Below are 24,449 nucleotides of genomic sequence, written 5' to 3' on the forward strand. Positions count from 1 at the left end.
CGACTCAAACTGCAAGCTAAGAAGTAGCAATTTAAAATAACCTGTAAAATAACCAGCAATATTGGTGCTGATTGTCTCATTTTAAAGTGTGGATTATGATCAGGCACATATCTAGAAAGTAGACTTTTTCAAGATCACTTTCAAACTCCTCACTGTCCCTTTAAATACTAACTTATCAAAGTTACATGTTAATAGTTTTCTCTGGAAATGCTGCATAAAAGCAGAACAGAACTCTTGAAATTCAGTTATGGCTTTTGGTTTTGGTGGGCCACGCCGGTGAAAAAAATCAGGAAGTGCCACTGATCCCCACTCTCATCCTGTTTTTTTTTTTCTCTATCCACAAAAAAAACTTCAAAAAAAAGACAGATATTCTCTTTTTAATCAACAGTTCGTGTCACCTTTGATTACTGTATTGTTTGTTTAAGATGAAGATCATTTTTCATTTTGTTCCCACGTTTTTCAATCTATTTGTACTTGATCTCATGCTTCTGTTTCCAGTTGAGGCTCCAGGGAACAAATTAAGGAAAATAGGGAGCATAATATTAGGTTTATGGATTTTTATTTCAGGTATAACTGCTGGTAAAAATATGAATCTATGTTTGTTTGTTTCCTTTGTGTTTTTTTGTTTACATTGGTATACAAATATTGGATCATCTGGAATACAAATATTGTTTCAAATATTTAACACTCTGTCAGACCAATTTCTGGAGTTTTTAAAGTGAAAGTTTTCCCATTGTGTGGCTGTAAGTTGCACTAATAAATGTCTGAGACAGGGGAAACTAAGCAGGTTCATTGAACTACTAAAGAGTCGAGTGTCTATTGGGTTATTGAAACTAAAGCTTCTCACCTCTTCGTAGTTTTGGCTGGTTGTGAACAACGATTTGAACGTGGAGCCGAAGCCGATGATGTTGAAGAGGCAGCCAGGCACGAGACTCTTTAAAATCACCACCATGGCATCCTGGGAAAAAAAGACAGAGAGAGCAGATGAAGTTCATCTTCAGAAAAAAAAGCAAGAGACAAAGACGGCGAAAAGGCAAACTCTCTCCTGCTCATTAGCTGCTTAATGTCCTGTTGAACTGTCTGATCGTCGTCACAGTGGCACATCTCCTGATGTCTGTTTCAGTGTGAGTATGGAGCTCTACACAGCTGTCAGCTCTTTTCCTGAAGGAGAGGAGTGAGTGGAAAATGGCATCACGCAGCGTCCTTTCATCCATCGCTGCCTTTTCGGCAGCAGTTAAAGGGGAAACCACTTATCCCAACCTCCAGTCAGGTGAAGAGCAGACGGACTATTGGCTGTCAAAATGTCAGCTCAGGTGCACAACAAACAAAAAACTACAACTACTACAGCTAAATAGGGGTGGGCACACCAGTTTCATTACGATCACAGGTATCATATGCTGCCAGGAAATGAATTTTGCAATAAAAAATACAAACCAAGCAAAAAAAGGCAGCAAAACTCAAAAAGAAGAAGAAGCCTATCCTCAACCCCTACCCAAAAGCACGTCTATTGCACCAACAACACATTAAATCACATTGAAATCTTGCTAGAAAAATTGCAGATATTAACCATTTGCACATTTGGATCTTAATGAGGTTTTAAGTAGAGCTACAGGTGAGCTTCCTGGAAAACACTCACATCAATGATTAAGAAGAACGATGGAGCTACTCATTACTGAGTCTTACTGACAAAAACTTTTGTTCTGGTTTGGAGAGTTTTTTGTAATTTTTTGAACGATGGTCTTAAACTTTTAATCAGCTGATAAACAGCATATTTCAGTTTATTTGTTGTTTCCAATAAATTACTTTTTCAAAGTGCTTTTCGTCACACTCCCCCTTCTTGCTTATGCATACTGTAGCTCTACTTAAAACCTCATTAAGATCCAACTGAGCAAAATGCATATTCTAGCAATTTTTTCAACTGGTCGTAAGATTTCGATCAGGTCTGTATTTTATATGCTGTTTCAAAAAAGTACGATTAAATATTTGAAGTGGCTGGTAGGAGAGCCGCCACAGCTGGAATCGACCTGTGTTTGGCGGGGTTGGCGGGTGTTAATATCAAGCCCTGCTTATAACACCAAACAGGATCAGAATCATGTTTTGAAAAGACTTTCCTTATTTCATGTTGGAAAACCGCAATATGAAGGAAAAACAGTGTAGGGTTGTCGAAAGTATCGATACTTAAAAAAGTATCGATACTAAAATGTTGTATCCGGATACAGTACTCACTTTCAAAAGTATCGATACTACCCCTCCGATGTCGAGCCGCTGACGCTGCGTCCCCCTCTCTCTGCCTCCTCACACACAAGAGCAGGCACCCTCCCCCTCTCCGTGATGCAGTCAATAACAAAACAGCATGGCTACTGCTGCTGCAAGCGGGCCAAATCAAGCCGTTTTGGTCACAAATGAAAAAGGTAAAAGTGTTGTTCGGAGGTATTTTGCCTTCGAGGGTAACGAGCTTGGAAAACCGAAGGACACAAATAATTGTTAGCCATCAGCCACAACGAGCGATTAAAGGCTGACGTAACGTTAATGATTATAAACAGGGCTGCCAACTGTCACGCATTCGCCGTGAGACTCACACATTTGGATGGTTTCACCCGCACTCATGCCACACCTCCGATTTCTCACGCTCAAATAAGAGGCACAGGAGGACGCAGAGGTCGTGTTGTGTAATATACAAGATACGCAGGTATGCACCCTATACCCACTAAAAACCCCCAAGAAATACCATATAACCACTATAAAACATAATTATAGGAAGGTTGTGTAACTTAAACTTTCACTTTCCGTGTACGCGCGCTCCTCTTTGTGCTGGCGTGCGTAAAGGCGCAGATAGACACGCATCCCAGCAGACAGTGTGAGATCGTCAGTCACTATGTGTGATTTTATATTTCAAACTGTGTCTTGATAGCTCATGAGCACATTTTTAATGAACACAGAGACTTAAAAAAGATGAGTCAACCTTTTGATGAATCAAAATGCAGCATTGATCATCAGTCCATCTGAGCCGCTGTTTTCACTCACTCACTGTTTTCTAAATGATAAATTCATCCTGAGGTTCCCTGGGTCACATATTGTTCATGATGTGAGCAATCTTTTAAGGATCAAGCTTCAAATACAATCTACTAGTGCAGTGGTTCTCAACCTGTGGCTGGAGGCCCATAAGTGGGTCTCAGGGCTGTTTTTAGTGGACAGTGCATAAATCAGGCAAAATTTTGTAAAAATGTCTTTATTTTATTTATTTTTTGCACTACCTCAGGCCTGAAACTTTCTTTTTACACAACTGTTTGTTGTGTGTGTGGTACTGTTAATTGTTACATGTTGCAACAGAGGTTATATTTGCATTTTTTTGTTAATAAAAATGTTTCTTTTAAATATTAGGTTCTTTCTTTTTCATCCTTGTGGTATCAAAAATAGTATCGAGTATCGAATATTTTCCCGAGTATCGGTATCGAGTTGAAAATTTTAGTATCGTGACAACCCTAAAACAGTGTGATATAAATTTCAGGTCATATCACCCACCCCTGCCGCTAAAGGCAGATTTCCTGTTTCTCGAGTCGTTCTGGAGTTTTTGAGGTTAATACTGCAGAGAGAGTTGTTGTATCACTGTCCTTGTTGGAACTCAGTCTCTCCAGCATCAGACACATCCACTCAAAGCCTGAGTCTGAGCTGCAAATTAGTACACCACAAGGCCGGGTCAGTGCACAAGCAGACAAATAACATGCAAACATGCTGAGAAATAAATACAGTCTCTCTCCTCTAAAGATTTTCTGTCCAAACCCTCACAGCTGAGAGACATTTGGTGAATGGTGAGTGACTCGTCTGATCGATATCCGTGTGTATCTGCCCTTCTCACAGTCTCACAGTTGGATAACCACATCTATAATCTCCAAAGACTGCAGAATCAGAAAGCAATAATGCAACCTGCCGTCTCTTTAAAGACTTTACGTGTTATGAAGGAAATCTGTGCAATCTGCGTTTAAACCGGTTATCATGTGGGGTGCAGAATAATTTAAATGTAAATCAGTGTGCGGCCTCGTGTATGTGCATTGACAGGAAGTGTAATGCCGCACACGCTGCTGGGGATTAAAATACCTTCACACGGTTGATGTTCACGCCGCTCATGCTGCCGCTGCGGTCAATGAGGAAGATAAACTCGCCGTGAACCTTCCTCAAGTCGGCGCTGATGGACTTGAGGTCGGGGCAGAAGTTCAACATGACCACGGGGTTGTGGAGGATATCTTTATGGAGGCGCCTGTGAATGATATCCACCTGAAAATGACACAGGAATCAGGAGAAAAGATATGACACATGATGATCTTTAACTGCTGAATTTGAGGTTTTATTTCATCACTTTAAAAAAAGGAGACAAAGAGACACCAAAAAGAAAAGGCAAGTGATCAGGTCGATGGATGGAGCACATCAATTATTCTAGATGTGCAGGAAAATCCGAGCAGAATGAGGCGAGCCTTTGGAGTGTTTCCATAGAAACACATTTTTATGCCTAAGTGCTTTCTCCCTCTCCTTCTCTCCTTCCTCTGTTTAGGTCTGCTGGTCACTTAACAACCTCATCATATGAGAGACCAGAGAGGACACATCTCTGAGACGGTTACGGCTTTCTTTCCAGTTTCAGTTACAGAAGAAGAAAGAAAGACGGACGTGTACATCAGCATCTGAAACGTGGGAATCTGTTCAGCCAATGAGAAGATATATGAAAGCTAAGTGAGGGGAACTGATGAGAGGGTTAAACCGAGGGTCACCTGGTTAAAAAAAACATCCAGAGGGCATTTCACCTATAGGAAAAAATCATGAGGACATGAAAGGCTTTGAAAGGTCTCCATAAGGAAACATCATCTTCAGAGGGGAGGCGCAGACACAGCATGCTGCCACAAGTAAAAATAAGACTGGTCTGCTGTTTTATTTATAAAACTCAACAGGTTATGAGTCAAAAAGCTGTTATTTTCCCCTCGTGAAGGAAGAAAAGTGCTGTAAAAAGACTTATTTTGATAACCTGTGGAAGGAATAACTAGCTCCTTGGAAACAGCTTGCCATAGCAAACACTAACCAAAGTCACTTCTTAAGTCTTTAATTTGTCACTGAAAAACATCAGCTTGACAAAAGTGAGTAAGGTTTCAGACTACAGAGGGGAAAAAACTCCTGTAACTCATTCTAACACCAACTAGCCTAGCATCTGAGCATGTGTAGCATCAGATCTCACATACTTTCTGTATAATCCTCACTTTTCTGCACCAAATTAAACATTGCTTTAATGAATTACTGATATTTTTCCAGTTATTGACTGAAAATACAGTGAAATGTGTCTCAGCTTCTGCTGCCAAAATGCTGCGATGCTCAACCACCCGGATTTAAACAAGCACAGACTATAGGTGCAGTGTTGCCTACGCCTCAGTAAGGAAAGTATCTATTGGCTGTTCTGACAAGAGGAAGATAGATTTGTGCTTTCACGTCAGAATCCCCAAACTACAGAGAAAGTTGTTAGATTTGTTCCTTATTTTGAAAAAATAAAAAGTCACAAAAAAGTACGGTGGCCAGTAGGTGTCAGCAGATTTGCAAAAGCAACATCACAACAGAAGTTCAGCCACAACCCAATGGACACCGAAAAGTTGTGAAGGTAGGTAAATGAATGTTTTCTTTTATAACTTCAGCTATGATAAATACAGCGCTAATGCTAACGTTATGACTGATTCTTAAAGCTAACATCAGATGACGTATTTTTCCGGTAAATAAAGAAATATAAGTACTATGAAGGATATCAAAACACCCCTACGAAGCTTGTGCATTTGTGTTGTGATTTTTGCAAATTGTCTGACACCCACAGGCCACCGTACTACAGTGTCCAGATAGCATCTTGTGGTTTGTCAGTATGTTCATCTTGTAAATGGTGATAAAGTTGTATGAAAGCTGAGTCTGGCTAAACTGGCGTATGAGGCGTGTGGACCAAAGTCTGTTGGTGCTAGCTCTGCTAATGTTAGCCTCACTTGATACCTATTTATCTATTTAGCCCCAGGCTCCATGTGCCTACTTTTTTTTTATATAACTCATGCTAAATTTTAAAAGTTTTTTGACTATTCTCCTGTATTTTGACAAACCAGTTGGTTGGAATTTCCCAATACACTGTTGGCCAATAAAGTCAGAATCAAATATTTTTGACCTCAGCTCATGAAATGATTGTGATTCATTGTGATTTGTGTGAAAGAGATTAGAAAATAAAGTTTTGATAAGCTCCACATTTTTTTATATACAGAATAAATCATGTTGTCAGAATGAATTCATGAGAAGAGGCAGAAAATGTTTTAACCCAGCCTTGCTAGCAATACTCTACATAAGATGGTAAGAGCAAATTTTTTTTTTTTTTTTTTTTTGGGGGGGGGATAGATTAAGAAAAGAAAAGAAAAAATTCTGAATAAATGCTGTTTTAATTTTGTGTTGTTGTGAACGTGCTGCTGGTCTTTGCCAGGACACTCTTGTAGAAGAGATTTTAAATGCTACTGAGGTTCTCCTTGCTAGATGTTATTTAAGTTAATTAACTAATTTAACTTACTTTAATACAGAATTCTGATCTTGAAGTCAGAATATCTTTAAAAATGCTATGAGGAGGATCTGTTTTGATTGCACTCCCTCGCCACCTTGTGGCCCGGAGGCTCCACACACTGTTGTAAATTACTTTTAGTGAGGAGTGTGTTTTATTTTGGAATTAAATGAAGATCAGATCAAAACAAATTTTATTTGTTCAAGACACCTTTTTGGTACAGTTACGTAGCCCAGCAGTTTGAAATGTGACATCAAGCTAACGTTGTAGCAGCCGGCTATATGTTGACGTATCTGTAGGCTAATGTGACAACAAGTAAATACTGTCAGTTTGTAAGTAGTTTAGTAGTTGTTTACATTTAGCACAGCTGACAGCCTGGTACTCTAAGACATGTCTGTAATGTGTAACGTTAGTGACTCCTGGTTAGCTATTACCTGCCAGTCATCTACCAAGCAGAGGCTAATTAGCCTTTAGCTCGGGCTGTATTGCTCTCCCGTTTATCCTTTTTCTGCTCTTCTGTCCTTTTTCTGTCTGACAGTTAGGCTCCAGTGTCCACCATCACTACAAAATTTATCACAGAAATTGTATTTATCTATTCTGTCTAGTTAACTTGGTCAGTTGGCGTGGTGTTGTCATAGAGACCTCGACCCGCTGATAATCTCATTTTAAAGTGTGGATTACGATCAGGCATATATCTAGAAGGGAGACTTTTTCAAGATCACTTTCAAACTCCTCACAGCCCCTTTAAAATGTCAGGATGAAATAACTTTTTGTATTAGACTGTCTTTCAAAAAGGTGTGAATGAATCAGCGGCTCGTATCCTCTTTCATGCCTCCATTTAGATTTTTGTGTTGTAGTATTATTTATTTTCTGTAGAGAACATTTCATATTAAAGTGAATAGAAACCTTGACACAGAATTGTTTGTACTGCTGTTCATATTTTCTAATAACTGACTTTTAGAGATGGATGCAAATTCTGAAATAAAACCTGTTGCCTGCAGATTCAAGCTTATTATGCTATGCCAGGTTTATCAGAGGCTGAGGTCAGGGTCTCTGTTTTTAGGGGTCATGTAAGATGTTATGTTTTATCTTTATGGGCTAAAACCTGAAAATGTTGAATCACAACTAAATCACAACATAGAATGATTACAGTTATAAAAACATGAAAAAGTAATCATAAGTCAACACAATAACATGAAAAAAAGGTTTGTTTTGAGAGCAATGCTTGGTATTCTCACTCCAGCTCAGGCGTAAGGTGGTAATACAGAAGCCACTCACTTTCCTCTCATTGCTGGAGTCCTTCTTGGTGGCCTTGATGAAATCGCTCCTTCCGTGAAGATACTCATCGTACTCCTCCTGCGTCATGTCTCCGTTCTCGATGAGCACATGTGGCAGATGTGGCTCTGCGGGGAAACGGTGAGCAGGAACATAAACCTGACTGTGATTATTATCAACACATGGCAAAACACATGAAGCAGAGTGGGGAAGTGGATCTGTGAATGATAATTATCCTCATGTAGGTGTAAGAATGAACAGGTGTGCTTGTATTATATTGTTTAATAGCAGATGAATCTCAAAACAACACAAGTTGCTCAGAGAGTCGAGGAAACCCTGAAGACTTCAACTGTTTCTCCACAGCTTGAGCCGGGTGTAAAATCTATAAATGAACCTCGACTTCACAAATCAATGACGCTGTGATTTCTAAATCCCCTGAGCGGAGTTTTGTAATGGTTGTAAAACTAATTGAAAATTGATATGTGTGCCTTTTTCGATCTAACGAAGCAAATAAGACCTCGAGCGATGAAAATGACATTTATGATAATGAGATTTTGAATCCCTGGAAGCGCTGTGAGGCGTCAGATGACGGATGATTGATGGCACGCTGAAGAAAGAGAAGTGATTGATGTTTTTAACAGCAAGTATCCACAACAAGCGAAATATTTCACTTATTAAAAAAAATGCACAATTGAAAATATTATGAGAAAAAACCAAAATAAAGTGCAGAGGAGAAGATCACCATCATGACAACATCCATAGGGGGCCTCAAAATTGACACAAACTAAAAATTCCTCACAGCATCTTTAAATTAATTCACCAGCTTCAGAGGTTGCCGGTTTAACTCTCACCCATAATTCTTTGCTTTTCCAAAAATTTCTGTCCCTCTCCTCAAAAAAAAGAGTCAAAAAACATAACATCAAATGAAAATGAATCTGCTGTCATCTCTCCGTCTGCTCTCTGCTGCTCAGCCAAGTCCGCCTTTTGTTAAACGATGATGAATGACTGATTAAAGCCTGTGTCTGGTTTTCTGTTCCAGCAGTTTCCCAATCTACCTCAAAAAAATCTGATGTTTCCCACAAGGTGAGGAGAAGGAGGTGAGGATGACGTGCTGGTTCTCAGGTGTGAGGAGTGGGTCATTACTTTGTATGGCTCATTTGTTGGTCAATGACACATAACTGGTTTTGTCTTCAGTGATATTTTCACCATTTTTGATCCTGTGTTTGTCTGGAGATCCTACATGTAACCATGGCTGTGTTGTTTACATGTGAAATCAGCTGTTGGCAGCCTGTAGCATGTCAATGCTAACTGGTGCAAGGCCTGATGTTTCCCACAAGGTAAGGAAGACGTGCTGGTTCTCAGGTGTGAGCTAAGAAGTGACGACATGGACCTGTCCTTCCATCCATCGTTATTGGGAACGTAAGATCTATCTCCAATAAGATGGACGAGCTAGCTGTGCTAACCCAGCAACAGAGGGAATACCAGAGGACAGAGTAGCATCATGCTATTTACAGACATGGCTAACAGAGCTAACACCAGACACCAACTCCATATTGGAAGAGCTTCACCTGCTGTGAGCAGACAGGATCCAGGAGACAGAGACTGAACAGACTGCTGAAGAAGCTCAGTCCTGGACCCTGTGGAGGTGGAGGCTGGCTGACTGGACAATGATGGACAAGCTGTCAGCATCTATTTTCTTATGGAGCTTTTTGCACTTTCTATAGAGGGCTTATTTGTGTCGCAACTTGGGTCCAGAAGCAGTGCGGACACATTTTTAAACTAAATATCATCATTTCTACGGATGGTAAACGGCTCCCAGGTTTTCACAGGTACTGTCCGCTGAAAGTCACCAGTTAGCATGGTCGCTATTAACTCCAAAACACCAGTTGCTCTGTGACGGTTGAAACTTGATAGACGTTGCCGCCGTTGTATAGTATTGTTTCTTAAAACTGACAGAACAACCGTACATTTTTATGCTGATAACAGGTTGAATTTAGTGTGTAAAAAACGCTAACTCCTCTGAATGAATGGAGCTACATGCTGCTTATGTGGTTAGGACAAGAGCGCAGCTTTATGATGACGTAGATTGTTTCCTCTCTCATATGTGACTGGAGTCTATGGACCCATAAATAAACTAATGAAACCTCTGGTTTTGAAAGCAGGGTTGTGCATTTATTTATGGGTGGATGGAGACCTGGTAGGAACTACGTGTAACCTTGAAGGACAGGATGATTCATCGTCTGACTGAAAGATCTGTATACATCTCATATCATACTGATACAGATCTAACTGCGTAAGAAGTAAAGCTGTATTCTTTTTCTCTACCATTACATTAAATTACTAATATTCCAAACTGGGTGAACAAAATCTTTTTAATAACGCAAACTTACTTCACAATTAATATGGGAAATTGAGAGCCTGGATCAAAACAGATAGGAGGAGTTTCCCCACCCACACCAAACATCAAAAATATTCTGTAAGAAATTAAAACCTCATTAAACACAAACAACCAGAAAGGCGTAAATCTCAGTGAATCTTAATCACAACCAACTAAAACTCCTTCCTGTTGATCACAACACCAGTCTTGTTAACAAGCAATCATTTCATCACGTTGTTGCACTCTGAGCATCTGGTATGAATGTAAATGTACATGCTGGTACGTAAACATTTGGTAATGAAGTGTATCCAGCTCTTTAGGGCCACATACTGATTGCGTTTGCAGATTTACATATTATGAGAGCCTTTCCTCAGCAGGGGTCTGTGCTCTCTGAATGCCCTTCAGTGTGCTGTAATTATAGGAAATTGTTGCCTTATTCTGCTGCCGTACCCACAAAATGGTGATATAAATTTGAATAGAGCATGCATTTAGTGGAAAAAGAAAGATCATGAGAATGGGATACCAACTTCTCCATTCTCAATCTGTGGTTTAGACTTGCATAATATTTATGATAGATTACAACTTTGTTTTTTATACTTCCAACAGGGGGACAAACGCAAAGTTTTTTCATTTTTGTGTCCTTTTTTAAGTTGGCTCCTTATAAAAATCTTCCAATCAAATATTTTTTAGACATTTCGCCTCGTCCTCTCCTCATGTGCTTCCACAGCTCATTTTGTTTTGGTGATGGATTTCTTTTTTTCTGGTAGTCATGTTGTGATTTCCAGTCAATGGTACAAAGATCCACGCTTTTCAAAATAACGCTTTTACACTGGGAATGACCCAGACCGTGGTCATGTTTTGTCCGGACTGAGACCAGACCAAGTTCCAGGGGAGGTTTGACACCTATCATTTTGGTCCAGACCAAACCACATTAAACCACATGTCCAGGAATGTGGATGCATCCCCTACTAAAAGTACTTCACTGACTTCAGACTCTGGTGACTCAGCTCTTTTAATGCTTTTGGATCTGACTGCTGCTTTTGACACAGTGGATCACACAACTCTCAGTGTGGTTGGTTTTAAAGGTAAAGCTCTTAACTGGTTCAGGTCCTACTTGTCTGAGAGGTGTTTTAGAGTAAGAGTTGGTGACTGCTTCTCTTCTTGTGCCTCCCTAACCCGTGGAGTTCCTCAAGGTTCTGTTATCGGTCCCATCCTCTTCTCCCTCTACCTCCTTCCACTTGACCTGATTTTTACAAAACATGGCATATCCTACCAGCTGTACGCAGACGACACTCAGCTTTTCCTGCCAATAAGGAGAAACAATGGCAGCTCTTTTAATCGTCAGTTGGACTGTTTGAAAGACAAAGACTGGATGGCACTGAGCTTTTTAAACAGAACTGATCATTTTTGGCCCAAGTGGAGCCCAGGAGGCACCTCTCAGGAACCTGGACCCTTTTTTTACCTTTAAACCCACAGTTTTGAATCTTGGTGTAAAGATTCACAATGATTTTAAATTGGATCGACAAATACATTCAGTTTTTTGAACCAATTTTTATCTCCTCAGGCTTTTACCCGAGATTAAATTGGTTTTATCTTTTAACGGCTTCGAACAAATGATTCATGCTTTTATTTCTACACGGTTGGACGACTGTAATGTGCTCTATGTTGGTGTAAAACAGGCTTTCCATTTCCATTGGCTTCCTGTTCCATTTTAGAATTTATTTCAAAATTGTATTACCTGTTTTTAAATCTTTAAATGGTTCAGCACCTCAGCACATCTCTGACCTTTTAAATGTCTACACTCCCTCGCGGTTTGTCAAACTTCACCTCGTAGTCCCAAAAACACGTCTAAAGACTGGAGGTGATCAAGCTCCTCCTGTGGTGGCTCCCAAATTATAAAATGATCTGCCACTCAAAATAAAAATATCCCCCACCCCCAACTTTTAAATGGCATCTGAAAACTTATCTTTATTCTTTGGCTTTTAATTTAGCATGAAATTTGTGGGATCTCTGTCTTTTTATGTCCTTTAAGGTCTTACCCCCTTTATTTTTATGACTCTTATTGGTTACTATGTGTTATTTTAATGAATGTATTTGTTTTATTGAGTTTTTTATTTGATATTTATTGAGCAGCACTTTGGGAAACTTGATTTTTTATAAATATGCTTTATAAATAAAGTGAATTGAATTGGGTTGGACTTAAAGGCACTACAAGGAAATGCTGGTGTTTTCTTGCTAAAGACTCCATTTCCCATGAGCACTAGCACCCACTCTTGTGAGGACATGACTCGTACCGAGACATGCATTTGTTTCTGTTTGAGCTTCTTTTGAACTCTACTTTTCTTCATTCAAGCCAACTTTTCCCAGGATGCAAAGCGACAAGATAATGTATTTATGTGTGGTTACATTACTCAACTGTTTGAAAGATGACAACAATTAAACTTTGTAAACTGAGTTTGTAGTTTAGTGTCCAGAAGGTGAGCAGACTATCTGTTTGGTGTTCCTCACAACAACATGCTCTTAAGCATTAAAGGTTAGTGAATCCTGGTTAAGTCAACTGGCGTGGTGTTGTCATCAGGACTCAATCAGCTCCTGAACAATCAGGACAAGCAAACTGTGAAATAGCATCTAGAAATCACCCATTTTGGCGCTGCTACTCTAATTTTTAATCATGGATTACAATCAAACCACAAGCCAAAAATAAGTTGTTCTTTTTAACTCTCTCTTCATGTTCATTTAGAAATTAGAAAACACTCCAGCTCCTCTGATTATCGCCCCTCTGATTTTCAGTGATACCTCTCATAATGCGATATAACTGCAGCAGACACTGATTGGCACTCTTTGTTGGATCAAAAGTGCTTTAAAACTAACTCTGCAGAAGCCCTGGTATAAGATATGTTACATAATATATATCTGACACGTTCCCACCTGTCCTGCAGCTCAGTTTCCTCTGTCTCTCCTTTAAGCTGAGCATCCATATTATGATTGAAACAGCAGCACCGGTCTGGGCTGAATTAAATTGCCAGGCACCAGCGGCTGCTCTGTTTGTGAGCAGACCTTCATAAGAGGATCAGCGAGGCCGAGGCTCACTCCTGCCTCTGGGAGACGAGTGGCCCACACATTCTGTAGGTCAAGACAGCCGTGAGAGAAACACGACGGCACAGAGGGAAGAAAAATCCCTGACACTGCACTCCCACACAAAGGAGTCTGAGTCCACCGGCATGTCACATAATAATAACAGGAGGAGCGTTTTTTTTTCTTCCTGATGAGCCACTCATGCACACAAAGTGAGGCGGTGAATCACCTCACAGCTGATCTCTTTACCAGCTCAACACACACACAGAAATAACTGCAGCCTGACAGCGCCGAAATAAACAATTTCAAAATATTGTACTTGAGAGTGGAGCAGAGAATAATTGCAGGGCAGAGATGTGAGAGTGTTTGGCGGCTGCGTGGATTTACCGCTGGGGTAGATGAGGATCTCGACAGGACAGTCATAAGTGTACTTGTCAGCCAGGGTGATCACGACGCTGGTGGCAGAGCGGGCCAGAGGGTCGGCGTCAGCTCGGATGGCATGAGACGGGCTTTCTACGCCTACAAGGGACAACAGGCTGTTATTAAACCTGCAGATTAAACAACCAACCTCCAGTGATAATAATCCTCACAAACCAGCGTGCACCACACAAGATCTAAAGAGAAAGAGGAGAAAGAGGAGTTCTCGTCTGGTGAAGTATTGTCAAAAACAGGAATGAGTTATTATAATTATTCAGCTCATCAGAAACCTTGGGCTCTAATTTCGTGGCGCAGCACAGGGGGCACAAGCTTGGCGCACCCCGCGCAGTGTTAATTTCGTGCTGCATACTGCCGTGCGCTGCCAATTTGACAACTTGGTAGACCGTCTGTGCAGAGATGGGTGTGACTGCACACCAGGAGGAGGTGTCGGCAGATTCATGTTGGCGCAGTGACAATTTCATGCCAAAAACAGCGCAGAAAGTGCGCTGAAAACTTGCCAGCTCCAACCTGGTCTATTCTCGGCGCAAAGCAGAGCGCACCCTCCGCAGCTGCAATTTGGTGACAGGCGCACATGTGCACAAATGTCAACAAAGCCTCAGAGGCAGGTTTCCAGAGTGTCAGGCACATTTTAATGCAGTAAACAATCACAGTAATCACTATTTAATGTAACTGTCTGAATCAGCATATACATTTATATCTATATTAACTGTCCCGTCACATCTGATGTCAGATTAAAGCTGTTTGTCATAATGGAAAGTTAACCTGACGGCAGCTGGAAGTTTGATGCACATCTTACAATTAAACAGGGCAGGTGCGCCTGCGCTTGCGCCTGGTCTACAAAATTAGAGCCCTTTATCTTAAAAATGAATGCACAGAGTACAGTGCAGCCTTATTTGTTTCTGCAGAAACCATCGTGACTAAAAGTTCCTGTAGTTGCCTGACAACCTTTTCAAGTCTTTGCCTCTGAATAATAAAGTCCACATCTCTCTGAAGAACTGCATCTTGCAACTTTTCACCTTTTGTTTCTGTGGGGTTTTAAAAAGTTGGATAAAAGTGTTAATTAAGGTTTAGAACTGCTGGGACATTCAGACAGAGTTAAGAAAGCTGTGTCCTGGCGGTGTTTCTTTATAAGAGCACAGATATTTCATAAGAGCACAACCTCAAGTTGTTTTTTCCCTGCAAGAACTTAACGACAACATAGTCTTAGTGCAGAAGCAAGAGCTCTCAAGGACTACTGGAATGAAATCCTTAAACACCAGACAGCTCAAGTGATCAGGTCTGTTGGATTATTAGCATTAAATCTCCCACCCGCTGTAGACAGGTGGATTCCCCCTGTGATAAAAATCTGTCAGATGAATCAGAAGCTTTGGTTAAGTCTCTGACCTGCGAGGAGATATGGAGCTCGTATTTCCAGCTGGAAGTTAAACTCATAGTCCATCGAGTTGATGCTCTCCTCCTCCAGCAGTGAAGCCAGCCACAGCTGAGGGGTGTTGGGTGTTTGATCGTGAGGGCTGGAGGCAGAGGTGTATCTGTCCCTCCTGCAGTTTAAGAAGCAACACGACTTTAAATGTGGCAAATCAATCAATCAATCAATCAAACAAACCTTATCTATAAAGCGCTATTCATACTAAATATGTAACCTAAAGTGTTTTACAGCAAAATTAGAAACAATCACACATGCCACACTTTGCCCACCCAACCCTACAACCCACAGGCAAAAGTGACATACACACACACTCATAAAGAGAAAGCTGTAGATGAAGCTGGGCACAAATGAACCAGTGCAGGAGGAAGCACCATTAGAGGAGCCGTCTGCACCAGGAGCAGAGAGCCGGCCACAGCCACACGGACCTGACACAGGCCCCAGAGGAGGGGTGTGGTAGACACCACCACAACTGACCACCACTCCCAGTGCAGAGGGCTCCTCAGAGGAAACACTGGGGGGAGTTAAAAGTGATAAAAGGATAAAAACATGTAAAAACTAAATTATGAAAAAGACAAAGACTGTAAAATAATGAAGATAGATATGATTACACCCAAATAGGAAACCTAAGCTGCTAGAAGAAATGGAGGTAAGAAAATTAAATACAAACCAAAGGCTAAGCTAAAAAGGTGAGTCTTCAGCCTGTTCTTAAAAACATGATCTTTATTCTTCTATCGCCCTGTTTTTTCACCATTCAAAATTAAAAACCTGCGTCTCATTCAGGACACTTTTTCTGTGACTTTTCACGTCCGTTTCAGTTGTAATTTCAGAGATATTTAGGGTTTCCGCAATTTGGTCCCATAGAGAATGAATGCGGAATCTTGAAAATTTGCCCCTTTCAGGACTTTTTTCAGCCCGCTTCAGACCCTTCTTATACACAATGTCATACACAATGTCATACATTCACAGAGAAACTTCATTCAAACTTCAAAATATCCATGTTTCAGCTTAGAGTGGGAGATTCAAACGACGAAACCTGGAAATTCGCTGGAAAAACTGCCCTCTTGGCCACAATTTTTGCCCCGCCAAGGCATATAAGGCGTCAAAATGTAGGTAATCATGTTCTGCTTCTGACAAATGGTTTTTAAAGCAAAAGGATAGAGCACTTAATCACAAAATGGCCAACTGTCAGGTAAAGTCAAAAAAATTCCTGAGGGGTTTTCTCAGTCAGTGGAGGATCACTCATTTGTCTCTCGCTGTCACGACCTCATTTCTGGGTCTATAGACATGAAACCAACATGGACAGCTTCCCCAGGATCTCAGGACTCTCACGGTCCAGTTGTTTTTCTGACTGCTCCAACCGTTTTGCTAGAACTGCAGGCAGTTTGAGACCATGATTTCAGTGGGAATGTGTTGGGAATCAACAGTCTCAACCAGCTCTCTGAGAGCAATTAGTAAAGAGTGATCACCATGGCAACACCTAGTGAGATGGGCCTCAGCTGACAGGTTTATATGATTAAATTCACACACACAAGAAAACAAAGTATCACACTTTCACAGCATTTTGGAGATCAGACTTCCATTTTCCAAGTCAACTAATTATTTCCATAAATGTTCTTTTAAATTTAATTCATTCCTTTAATTTTTGAATAGATGCAGCTATTTAAGCTTTAAATTTTTTAACCACTCCATTGATTCATCCATTTATTTCCTTTTATCCAAGAGTTCATAGCAGGCTAATTTAGCATTCTGCATTCAGCATTTCAGCCCAGGCTTTTCAGGACTTTACTCGATCCTTTTCAGACATATCTTTAGTGTTACTCATCTTCAGCGTTCTGCATTCACAGCACAATTTCTTCAGAAATTGCTTATCTAGTTTATTTATTACTGTTCCTGTTTATATATATATATATATATAAATACTATTTTATTTATTTATTTATCTACTTTTCATTTCTATTTCTTCTCTCTCTTGTTTTTTTTTTTTTCTTTGCGGGTGGTTGTTCATTCTCTGTTCTTAAAATGTATAGGTCTAAACTAAATGATGTATACAAGCAACTTAGACATGGAAAAAACAAAAAGGAATGGGGTTAACCTAGGAGCTGCCAGCTACCCAGCGCCCCTTTGCAATAGGTATGAAACAACAACATTGGGAGAAGAGAGGGAAAAAACATCAATTCCAGACAGGGGGCGTAGTCTGAGATCAAGAAAAAAACACAACAATAAAATTTAAAAAGAAAAATTGATTCTGAAACACACAGAAAGCCAATGTAGTAATTATAAAACCGGTGTAACGTGGGCCTGCCTCCTGGTCTTACTCAGGATACGTGCTGCTAAATTCTGTAATAATTGCAAACCTGACATATCATTTTTGGGAAGACCATAAAGCAGGGCATTACAAAGTCTATACAACTGGTAACAAGTGTCAAATCAAACTTTGAATCTTTGTTTTCCTTACGTTCTGGAGAAGTTCGGTGACAGCCCCTGCTCCTCATTGATGCTCCTCTGCACCCGGGGTGTGCACACCGGTGGGGATGAGACCTTGATGCCTCCGCTGGGCAAGGTGGAGAGCTCAGACGAGGTACTAACCAGCACATGGACTGTCTCCATTGGTGGGATGATCCCGAGGTTAACAACTAACACTGTCCTCTCCAAATCCTCATCCATCACTATGTGGCCTGAAAGATAAGTAAGCAAACACTTCTTAGAGTCTACTACAACTACCATGGTGATTTTTCTCTGCTGGGCTTGTAATTAGCAGCACTAGAAAAGAGCTCAGCTGCATATTAAGTAAGACCTAAGGCTTGCGCTGTTACTCATCCTCCTCTGAGTGAATAAACCAAGGTTTTTCTACTTAATTCTTTAGAAAATAAAGAAGGGTTGAACAAAAATGTTGCTCTTGAGTGACTCTTAATTGAACTGTAGGTCTTTGCCTGCATTTATCTTGACTTAAAATGCATCTATACTTATGTCAAAGTGAGAATGCGTACCATAAAAAAAGTAATTTAACATTGCACTTTTCGTGTTTGAAGAATTCAAGGGCAACAGATTGATGGGAAGTGAAGCATGCCGCCAGAAAGATAACACAACAAATAAAAAACTCAGCTGAAAGATACTAAAATAATCCAGTTGATGACATGCTGCAACGCTCTGTGAGTTCACTGATTTATTCTCGTTTTCCTTTCATATCACAAAAACTTGGTAATTTGTGCCCACCCAGTGTCAGTAAGACTAGGCTCCAGAAGCTGTTTGCCATTGTTAAAGGAAAGGAGCACCAGCTGATAGGAAAAAATAATACAACAATATTGATCAAGCACTTTAAACCTTACCACTACCACTCTGAAGAGCTCCATTAGATGTGTTGCAGCAATCCAAATAACAGTCATCAATTTTTGCCTTGTCTTTGATTTGCAGAGTAATAATCTGGCTGGATATCATAGACTCGAACCCGACAACAATAGAGTTTTCCTCCAGTGGATAAATGAACATCCCTGTCAGGCAAAAGGAGAGAAAAAAACAGGAATGAGGACATGAACCAGAAACAACAAACAGGCAATTAGACTGAGCACAGTCAGTCAATCTTCCCTGAATGTAACAGCAGTGTGTTTCAGAGCATGAGGTCGGTTTATATTAGTTGAGAGGAGCAGGCGTACACATTGCTGATATAAACAAATTAGTCTCCTGTATTGGACACACTCACCTTCAATTTCATGATCCTCGATGTTTTCATAGGTTAGTGAGGCCGTCATGGCCAGAGTGTAACCCCTGACGCAGGAAGTGATGTCAGAGATGCTGAGGGGCAGAGCGCTCCGGTTCTCCTTGTTAATGAGTCCTGGCATGGTGCTGTTTTTAGGAGTCTGGTTTGTCGCCACATGTGAAATAAAAAACAGAAATGGATTATTATTTCAATTATATTTATGAAAACAATATAACAAACTATCAGACACTGGCATTATTACCATTAACCATTCTTTTAAAGTCAGACCAAGGATTTTAAGTAACTTTTGCATGCATTTTAACATTTTCTTTTACCTGCTGGTTCATTAGCTCACCTGCCCATAATGTGGGCTTACTCCAGGATTATAGGCTTCAACTTAGCTGCCAGTCATTTAAAATAAATGAAGAATATTGTATGAATTCAATTATTTAATCTCTGTCTGATATTAATAATTAGATTTTCATTTTAAAATTAGGTACTGCTGTCCTTCCCTGACCCTCAAGTCTGATCTATGGATCTGGTGCTCGACATGTAGCATACATGATGGATTTGCTGTAAATGTTGTGGTATCCTATAGACATCACACAAAATAAAAAATAAAAAAAAATCTAAAATGTATTTTTAAATTAACACTAACAAAGTAAGCCTATTGTGTACGCTTTCATGTTGTTATACTGAGTGCAGTTACTAGTAATACCGTTTCTGTATTGTACTGAATGCTCCAACTGCCTTCTAAAGCTAGCAAGTCAAACAGTTGCTACCAAATAGCCCGCTAGCTGGCTGCAGCTACCAACAGCTTCAGTATCAAAAACTAATATGAAAAAAATACTGTGATAGACGCTAGTTTCAACTAACTAACTAATCCCTACCATCAATAAACAAAATACCCAGAGATAAAAACAATTCTACGTTTTCGTTTTATCTCTTTTTCTATATAATTTGACAAAGCTGCTAATGCTAACGAGCTAGCGCGTAACTTAGCTCGGTAGGCTCGTTAGCTTAGTTTGTTTAGCTTAGACGACACAGTTAATTTCAGCATCTTACCTCGATTTCCTCGGGGTATGCGACTCTTAAAACGATTTTTTTTCTTTTTTAATCACTACAAGGCTTGTTTTACTCATCTAAACGTAACCTTTTATTAAAGCAACTGAGATAAGCAACTTTAAACCAGCTAGCTACAAGTTACTGTTGGAGTGATGTGAGTAGAGGTCAAAGCCTTGGCTTATGGGTAAATTGAATAACCTCAGGAGGGCTTAGCACAATAGTAAATGGTAATATCATATTTTGAGTGGATTTTTTTTTCAGTTTAATCATTATTAACCACATTATTTCACCATTAATGCAAGTAAAAAGATCTTACACAGTTAAATCAAGGTGCAGTTCTTGCTAACTTTGCTAACACTTGAAATACTGGACTATTTCACATTTATGAAACAATATAAATTTACAGAAGCATTTTGGCACTAGTTGTTCATTTACTTGTTTAAAAAGGCACTTTCAAGTGATAAATTTAATGGAAAAATGAAATAAAGCACTCATAAAACTAGGTTTTTGAGTGCTTTATTTAGCAAATTCTGGATTATTCCTATGTTATTCTTTAGAGTAAATTTCTGAGGGTTTTTTAATTCACTTTGGGTTTTATAATTCTATATTTAACACTTAGGACCAAAACAGCAGAAAGCCTGACTCTTGTTTTCCTGCTTTTTGTTACCTAGCAATAACATCAAACACACAAACAATCTCCATAACTAAATGAGAGCAGCATTGGGCATCAAATCAGTCACTCAGGTTTTGTAGATATTTAAATTCGTCTTTGATGGTAAGATGTAAAATCAAGGAGTCTTGAAGGAGACAAGTACTTTGAACATTTGAGATAAAGGTTAAAGCAGTAAAATACAAGGTTGTTTCATCATTACAACAACAACAGCGTTACAGGAGAAGGAAAACCTTAGTCTGTGCCATCTGAGGTAAAAGGAGAAACTTGAGATTCATTAGGACAAATGGCCATGAGGCAAAGCTAAGCAGCTAATTATGTAAGTTGAACAATAAAATTCTCTTTGCCTCCTGCGCTGCGCCTTATTGTTAATGTCGTCTACTACACAAGCAATCTTGGTTATGTGCTGTCAAGGGCCTTTGTCTGTTGCATGACCAGAGCCCCAGCATAAGCTTCATAGGAAGTGTTATGACGAAAGCAATTTCCATAGAGACAGCTCTGCGTGCTCGCTTGCTTGCCTTCCGACTGACCAGTGACATCTCTAAAGAGTGCTTTCATTTTTTGACACCATTACTGAAAGCAATTAAATCACCAGTCAATCTCTTCCTCTCGCACAAACAACAAAACCACGCAGTTTGAGGAGAATTCAGTGTGGTTTCAAAAGACAACACTTCATTTCTGTCCTTTTGGCTGCATTAGGAGCCTGTCAAAGTCGATCAATCTTTTTAATAGTTAGCTCAAGGATCCAGGCGCCTAATGGTTATTGATGGTGAGGAAAAGGTCATATAGATGTAATTACTATTCAGTTGTTTGTTCCAACAGTGCCATCAAGTGTCCAGACATTCAGGTTCAGCCTTTTTCCTCTAAATAGAAACAATCTACAGGTGAAAAATATAAACTTGAGAAAAATTTGAGCATGTTTTTGTAGAAAAGATGACTACTTAAGTGGGTGAATGCAGACATTTAACTTCAACATTTCATTCTACATCAAAATTAAATGAAGTATTCAGCACATTAAAGTCTAAATTAGCAAATATTTCTCATTAAAAACTAAAAGTCATCCGTCTCCCTATAGATTTTCAGCTCTCAGTAATTAGTCTTAAAAGTGTCAGTCCCAGGATGCCGCTCTTCCGTTTCATGAATCACCCAGCTTCTCTCTTGGGGTTTGCTAAAACACCAGAAAAGCCATCAACTCCCCACGTTTTCTATCAGCGCTGCCACACTCCTCTGCTCTCATTAGTGTCATAACTGAGCGCAGACGCTGCTGCTCTAACCACCTGTTGGAACACCGTGTCTGGAAATCTGTTTACAGCGTATATCAACACGCATCACCGGTAGTTTCAATCAGCTGCCCGCTGGACCTTGTGTTCAGTTCAAGTGCATGACAGGGACGGCTGAAATGGGCATCATCAAAAAGACAGAATGCATCAATAAAAAAGCATCTAATATGATCCCAGTATCAGTCTCATTATCTTACCTTTCATTTGTGTCAGCTGGGTCTGCAGCAAGGGTCTCTCCTTGTCACAAGTCCACTTATCATGAAAGATATCCTCCTCTTCTCCGACCTCTCTCTGCTCCCCTCCTTTTTGTTCTCTCTACCCGTGGCGTAGAGGGAACAGGAGTGCTGCCACAGGTGGTAGGAGCTACAGATGCAGCAGCCACATTGTTAGTTGGATGCACAATGGAAAGAGAGAAAGGAGGAGGAGGTTGGTAAAGGAGCTGCTGCAATCAAGCCCAGCAACATGTGGTTGCAAAAGAAATATATTCATTTATCCTCCTCCTCCTCCTCCTCCTCTTCCTCCTCCTCCTCCTCTTCCCCAGTGAATGCTGGAGTTGGAAGGATTTGAAAAAGGGAGACAGAGACAGAGAAGGGGATAAAACACTCCCCTTTCCTTCACATCCAAAGCATCAGCACCACCCACTCACTCCAGCCCTCCCTGATGAAAACAGAGAAAATTCAGGTGTATTTTTTTAATAACCCAGGATAAAAGTGACTGACATTGAGGCATGTGCAACACCAGGGAAAAAGCAGATGGGTGATGGATCACTGTATGCCCCAACCCTCCCCTTCATCACCTTTAATCTCTCCTCCTCCTCCTCCTTCCTCTTCTTTGATTTGAAAGTCGTCAATATGTCAAATCCAACGTGGGCGCTTGGCTGTCTCTGTGTTTTCTGATCACTACGTTTGATCCATCTGTTTCTATGAGTAACCATGGCAATTAATGAGTGTTTATGGAGTAATTTTTGTGATCGCGATCTCTAGATCATCTCTGACAATGTGTGTGTGTGCGTGCGTGAGAGTGCGTGGTGGGTTGCCTGATCCTCAGCATCCGCCTCCAAATTGAATCAACCTGCAGCCAATAACACTCTGCACCCCCCCTCAACCCCCCCCCCCCCCCCCCCCTCTCCCTCCTCTTCTTATCTGTGTCTCAACCTCCCAAAGACGGTCACACACTGACAAAAACACATCCACACACACACTCCCTTGTAGATCTTCTAATTCAGCTGTTATCTAAAGGTTTTCAGTCACAAACGGTCATACCTGTGGTTTGACTGCAATTAAGAGGCTACAGAGAGGAAAGCAACAGCTGTTATGATCTAATGATGCATCTGTCTTTTAGATAGCACAAGGTTCAAACAAAGCTGCAACCTCTGGATGAAGTGTGTTCAAGATTTTTTTCAAAAACAGCTGTTACAGCTATCAGCTGCGCTCATAATTAGCTCAATTAGTGTTTTTTCCCCTGTACATTGAATCATTTGTCAGTTGCCATTGCCTGGTAATCAGGTGTGTTGTTGGTTTTCTCCTTGTTTTAAAGCTCCTGTGTGGAACTTTAAGTTTTTGTCATTTGGCTCCCCCATGTGGACAAAGTGGTACGCCTATTCTCTTTGCTAGTAAAGAGGATAAAGACTCTGAACATTAAAAGTAAAAAAACACTTTCTTTTTTTTAAGGATCTGACATTAAAGTCTGAATTCCAGGGGGAAAAAAAAAAACCAAAAATCTGATTTTAAAACTTAAAATTACTAAAAAGCCAAAAAATTAAATCAACTCTCTAGAGGGAAAAACAAAAACAAAAACAAAAAAATCACTTAGACTAAAAAGAAAAAGTCAAGAAAAATATTTTTACCAGCCTGATCCTTTCGCTAGGAAAGAGGATAAGGGCCACTTAAAAAAAAGAAAAAAGAATAAAAATACATTTTTTGTTACTAATTATTAGAGAAAAAAGTTAGATTAGAGTCAGACTTCTGAGATGAAAGTCAGAATTATGACTTTTTTCCCCTTGGATTTCTGACTTTTTTCTCAGAAAAAAATAATAATTAAAAAAATAAATAAGAGTGAGATTTATTTATCATTTTTTTCAATGGCATGAATCCTCTTTCAGATTTTCCCTACTTTGCTAAATTTATTTTCTTCATATCACTCAAATATGGCATTTATTGACATTATCTGTGGATGAATATGACAACAAAGGCTAGTTACTCTTCTCTTCCTCCCTCAAAAATTTGCCAGATTAAAAAAAAAAATGTATCTTGATTTGTATTTATCATCATTCTTGCTGACACTGTTAGATTACTTTTAAGCTCCTCAAAGAAGCTGTAACTGAATATTTTAATTGTATGCCAATGTAAACTGAAATAAGGATTTTTCAGATTATTAAAATCTTAACACAAGCCATTTCCAGTATTTCTCTATTTTTTTGAGCATTTTTATTATGTGGTCAATTTCTACATTTTCATTTTTTTTCAATCTCACTGCGTTAGCATGTCTTGTAGCTACTGTCTCGCTGAAAACTATAAGAATAGGAATAACAATACATTTAAACACTAAAGAGCCATTAAATAGGGGTCTACAGTACAGCACAGTAAAACTGCACAATTTT

At 39.8% G+C, this 24,449-nt stretch overlaps 1 protein-coding gene across 2 annotated transcripts in view; it reads right to left on the reverse strand.

Moving 5' to 3' along the window:
- The window catches only part of vwa5b1 (von Willebrand factor A domain containing 5B1), a 52,087-nt gene that overhangs the window by 26,175 nt on the left and 1,463 nt on the right, over positions 1–24,449 (reverse strand). The window contains exons 2-10 of one of the 2 annotated variants that reach the window (XM_074681197.1): positions 22,048–22,213; positions 18,839–18,995; positions 18,468–18,629; positions 17,597–17,816; positions 15,099–15,253; positions 13,665–13,796; positions 7,829–7,953; positions 4,096–4,272; positions 848–958 (exon numbers count right to left, since the gene is read on the reverse strand). In XM_074681197.1, the coding sequence (XP_074537298.1) occupies positions 848–958; positions 4,096–4,272; positions 7,829–7,953; positions 13,665–13,796; positions 15,099–15,253; positions 17,597–17,816; positions 18,468–18,629; positions 18,839–18,977 (1,221 nt within the window). In that variant the 5' untranslated portion in view covers positions 18,978–18,995; positions 22,048–22,213. Of the gene's footprint in view, positions 1–847; positions 959–4,095; positions 4,273–7,828; positions 7,954–13,664; positions 13,797–15,098; positions 15,254–17,596; positions 17,817–18,467; positions 18,630–18,838; positions 18,996–22,047; positions 22,256–24,449 lie in introns of those variants that run through there. The other variant, XM_074681198.1, reaches the window with a different exon arrangement.

The sequence above is a fragment of the Halichoeres trimaculatus genome, unplaced genomic scaffold, assembly GCF_033239565.1.
Source record: "Halichoeres trimaculatus isolate MK-OKI-2021-1 unplaced genomic scaffold, fHalTri1.1 fHalTri1_scaffold_11, whole genome shotgun sequence".
In the NCBI taxonomy this organism is placed as follows: domain Eukaryota; kingdom Metazoa; phylum Chordata; class Actinopteri; order Labriformes; family Labridae; genus Halichoeres; species Halichoeres trimaculatus.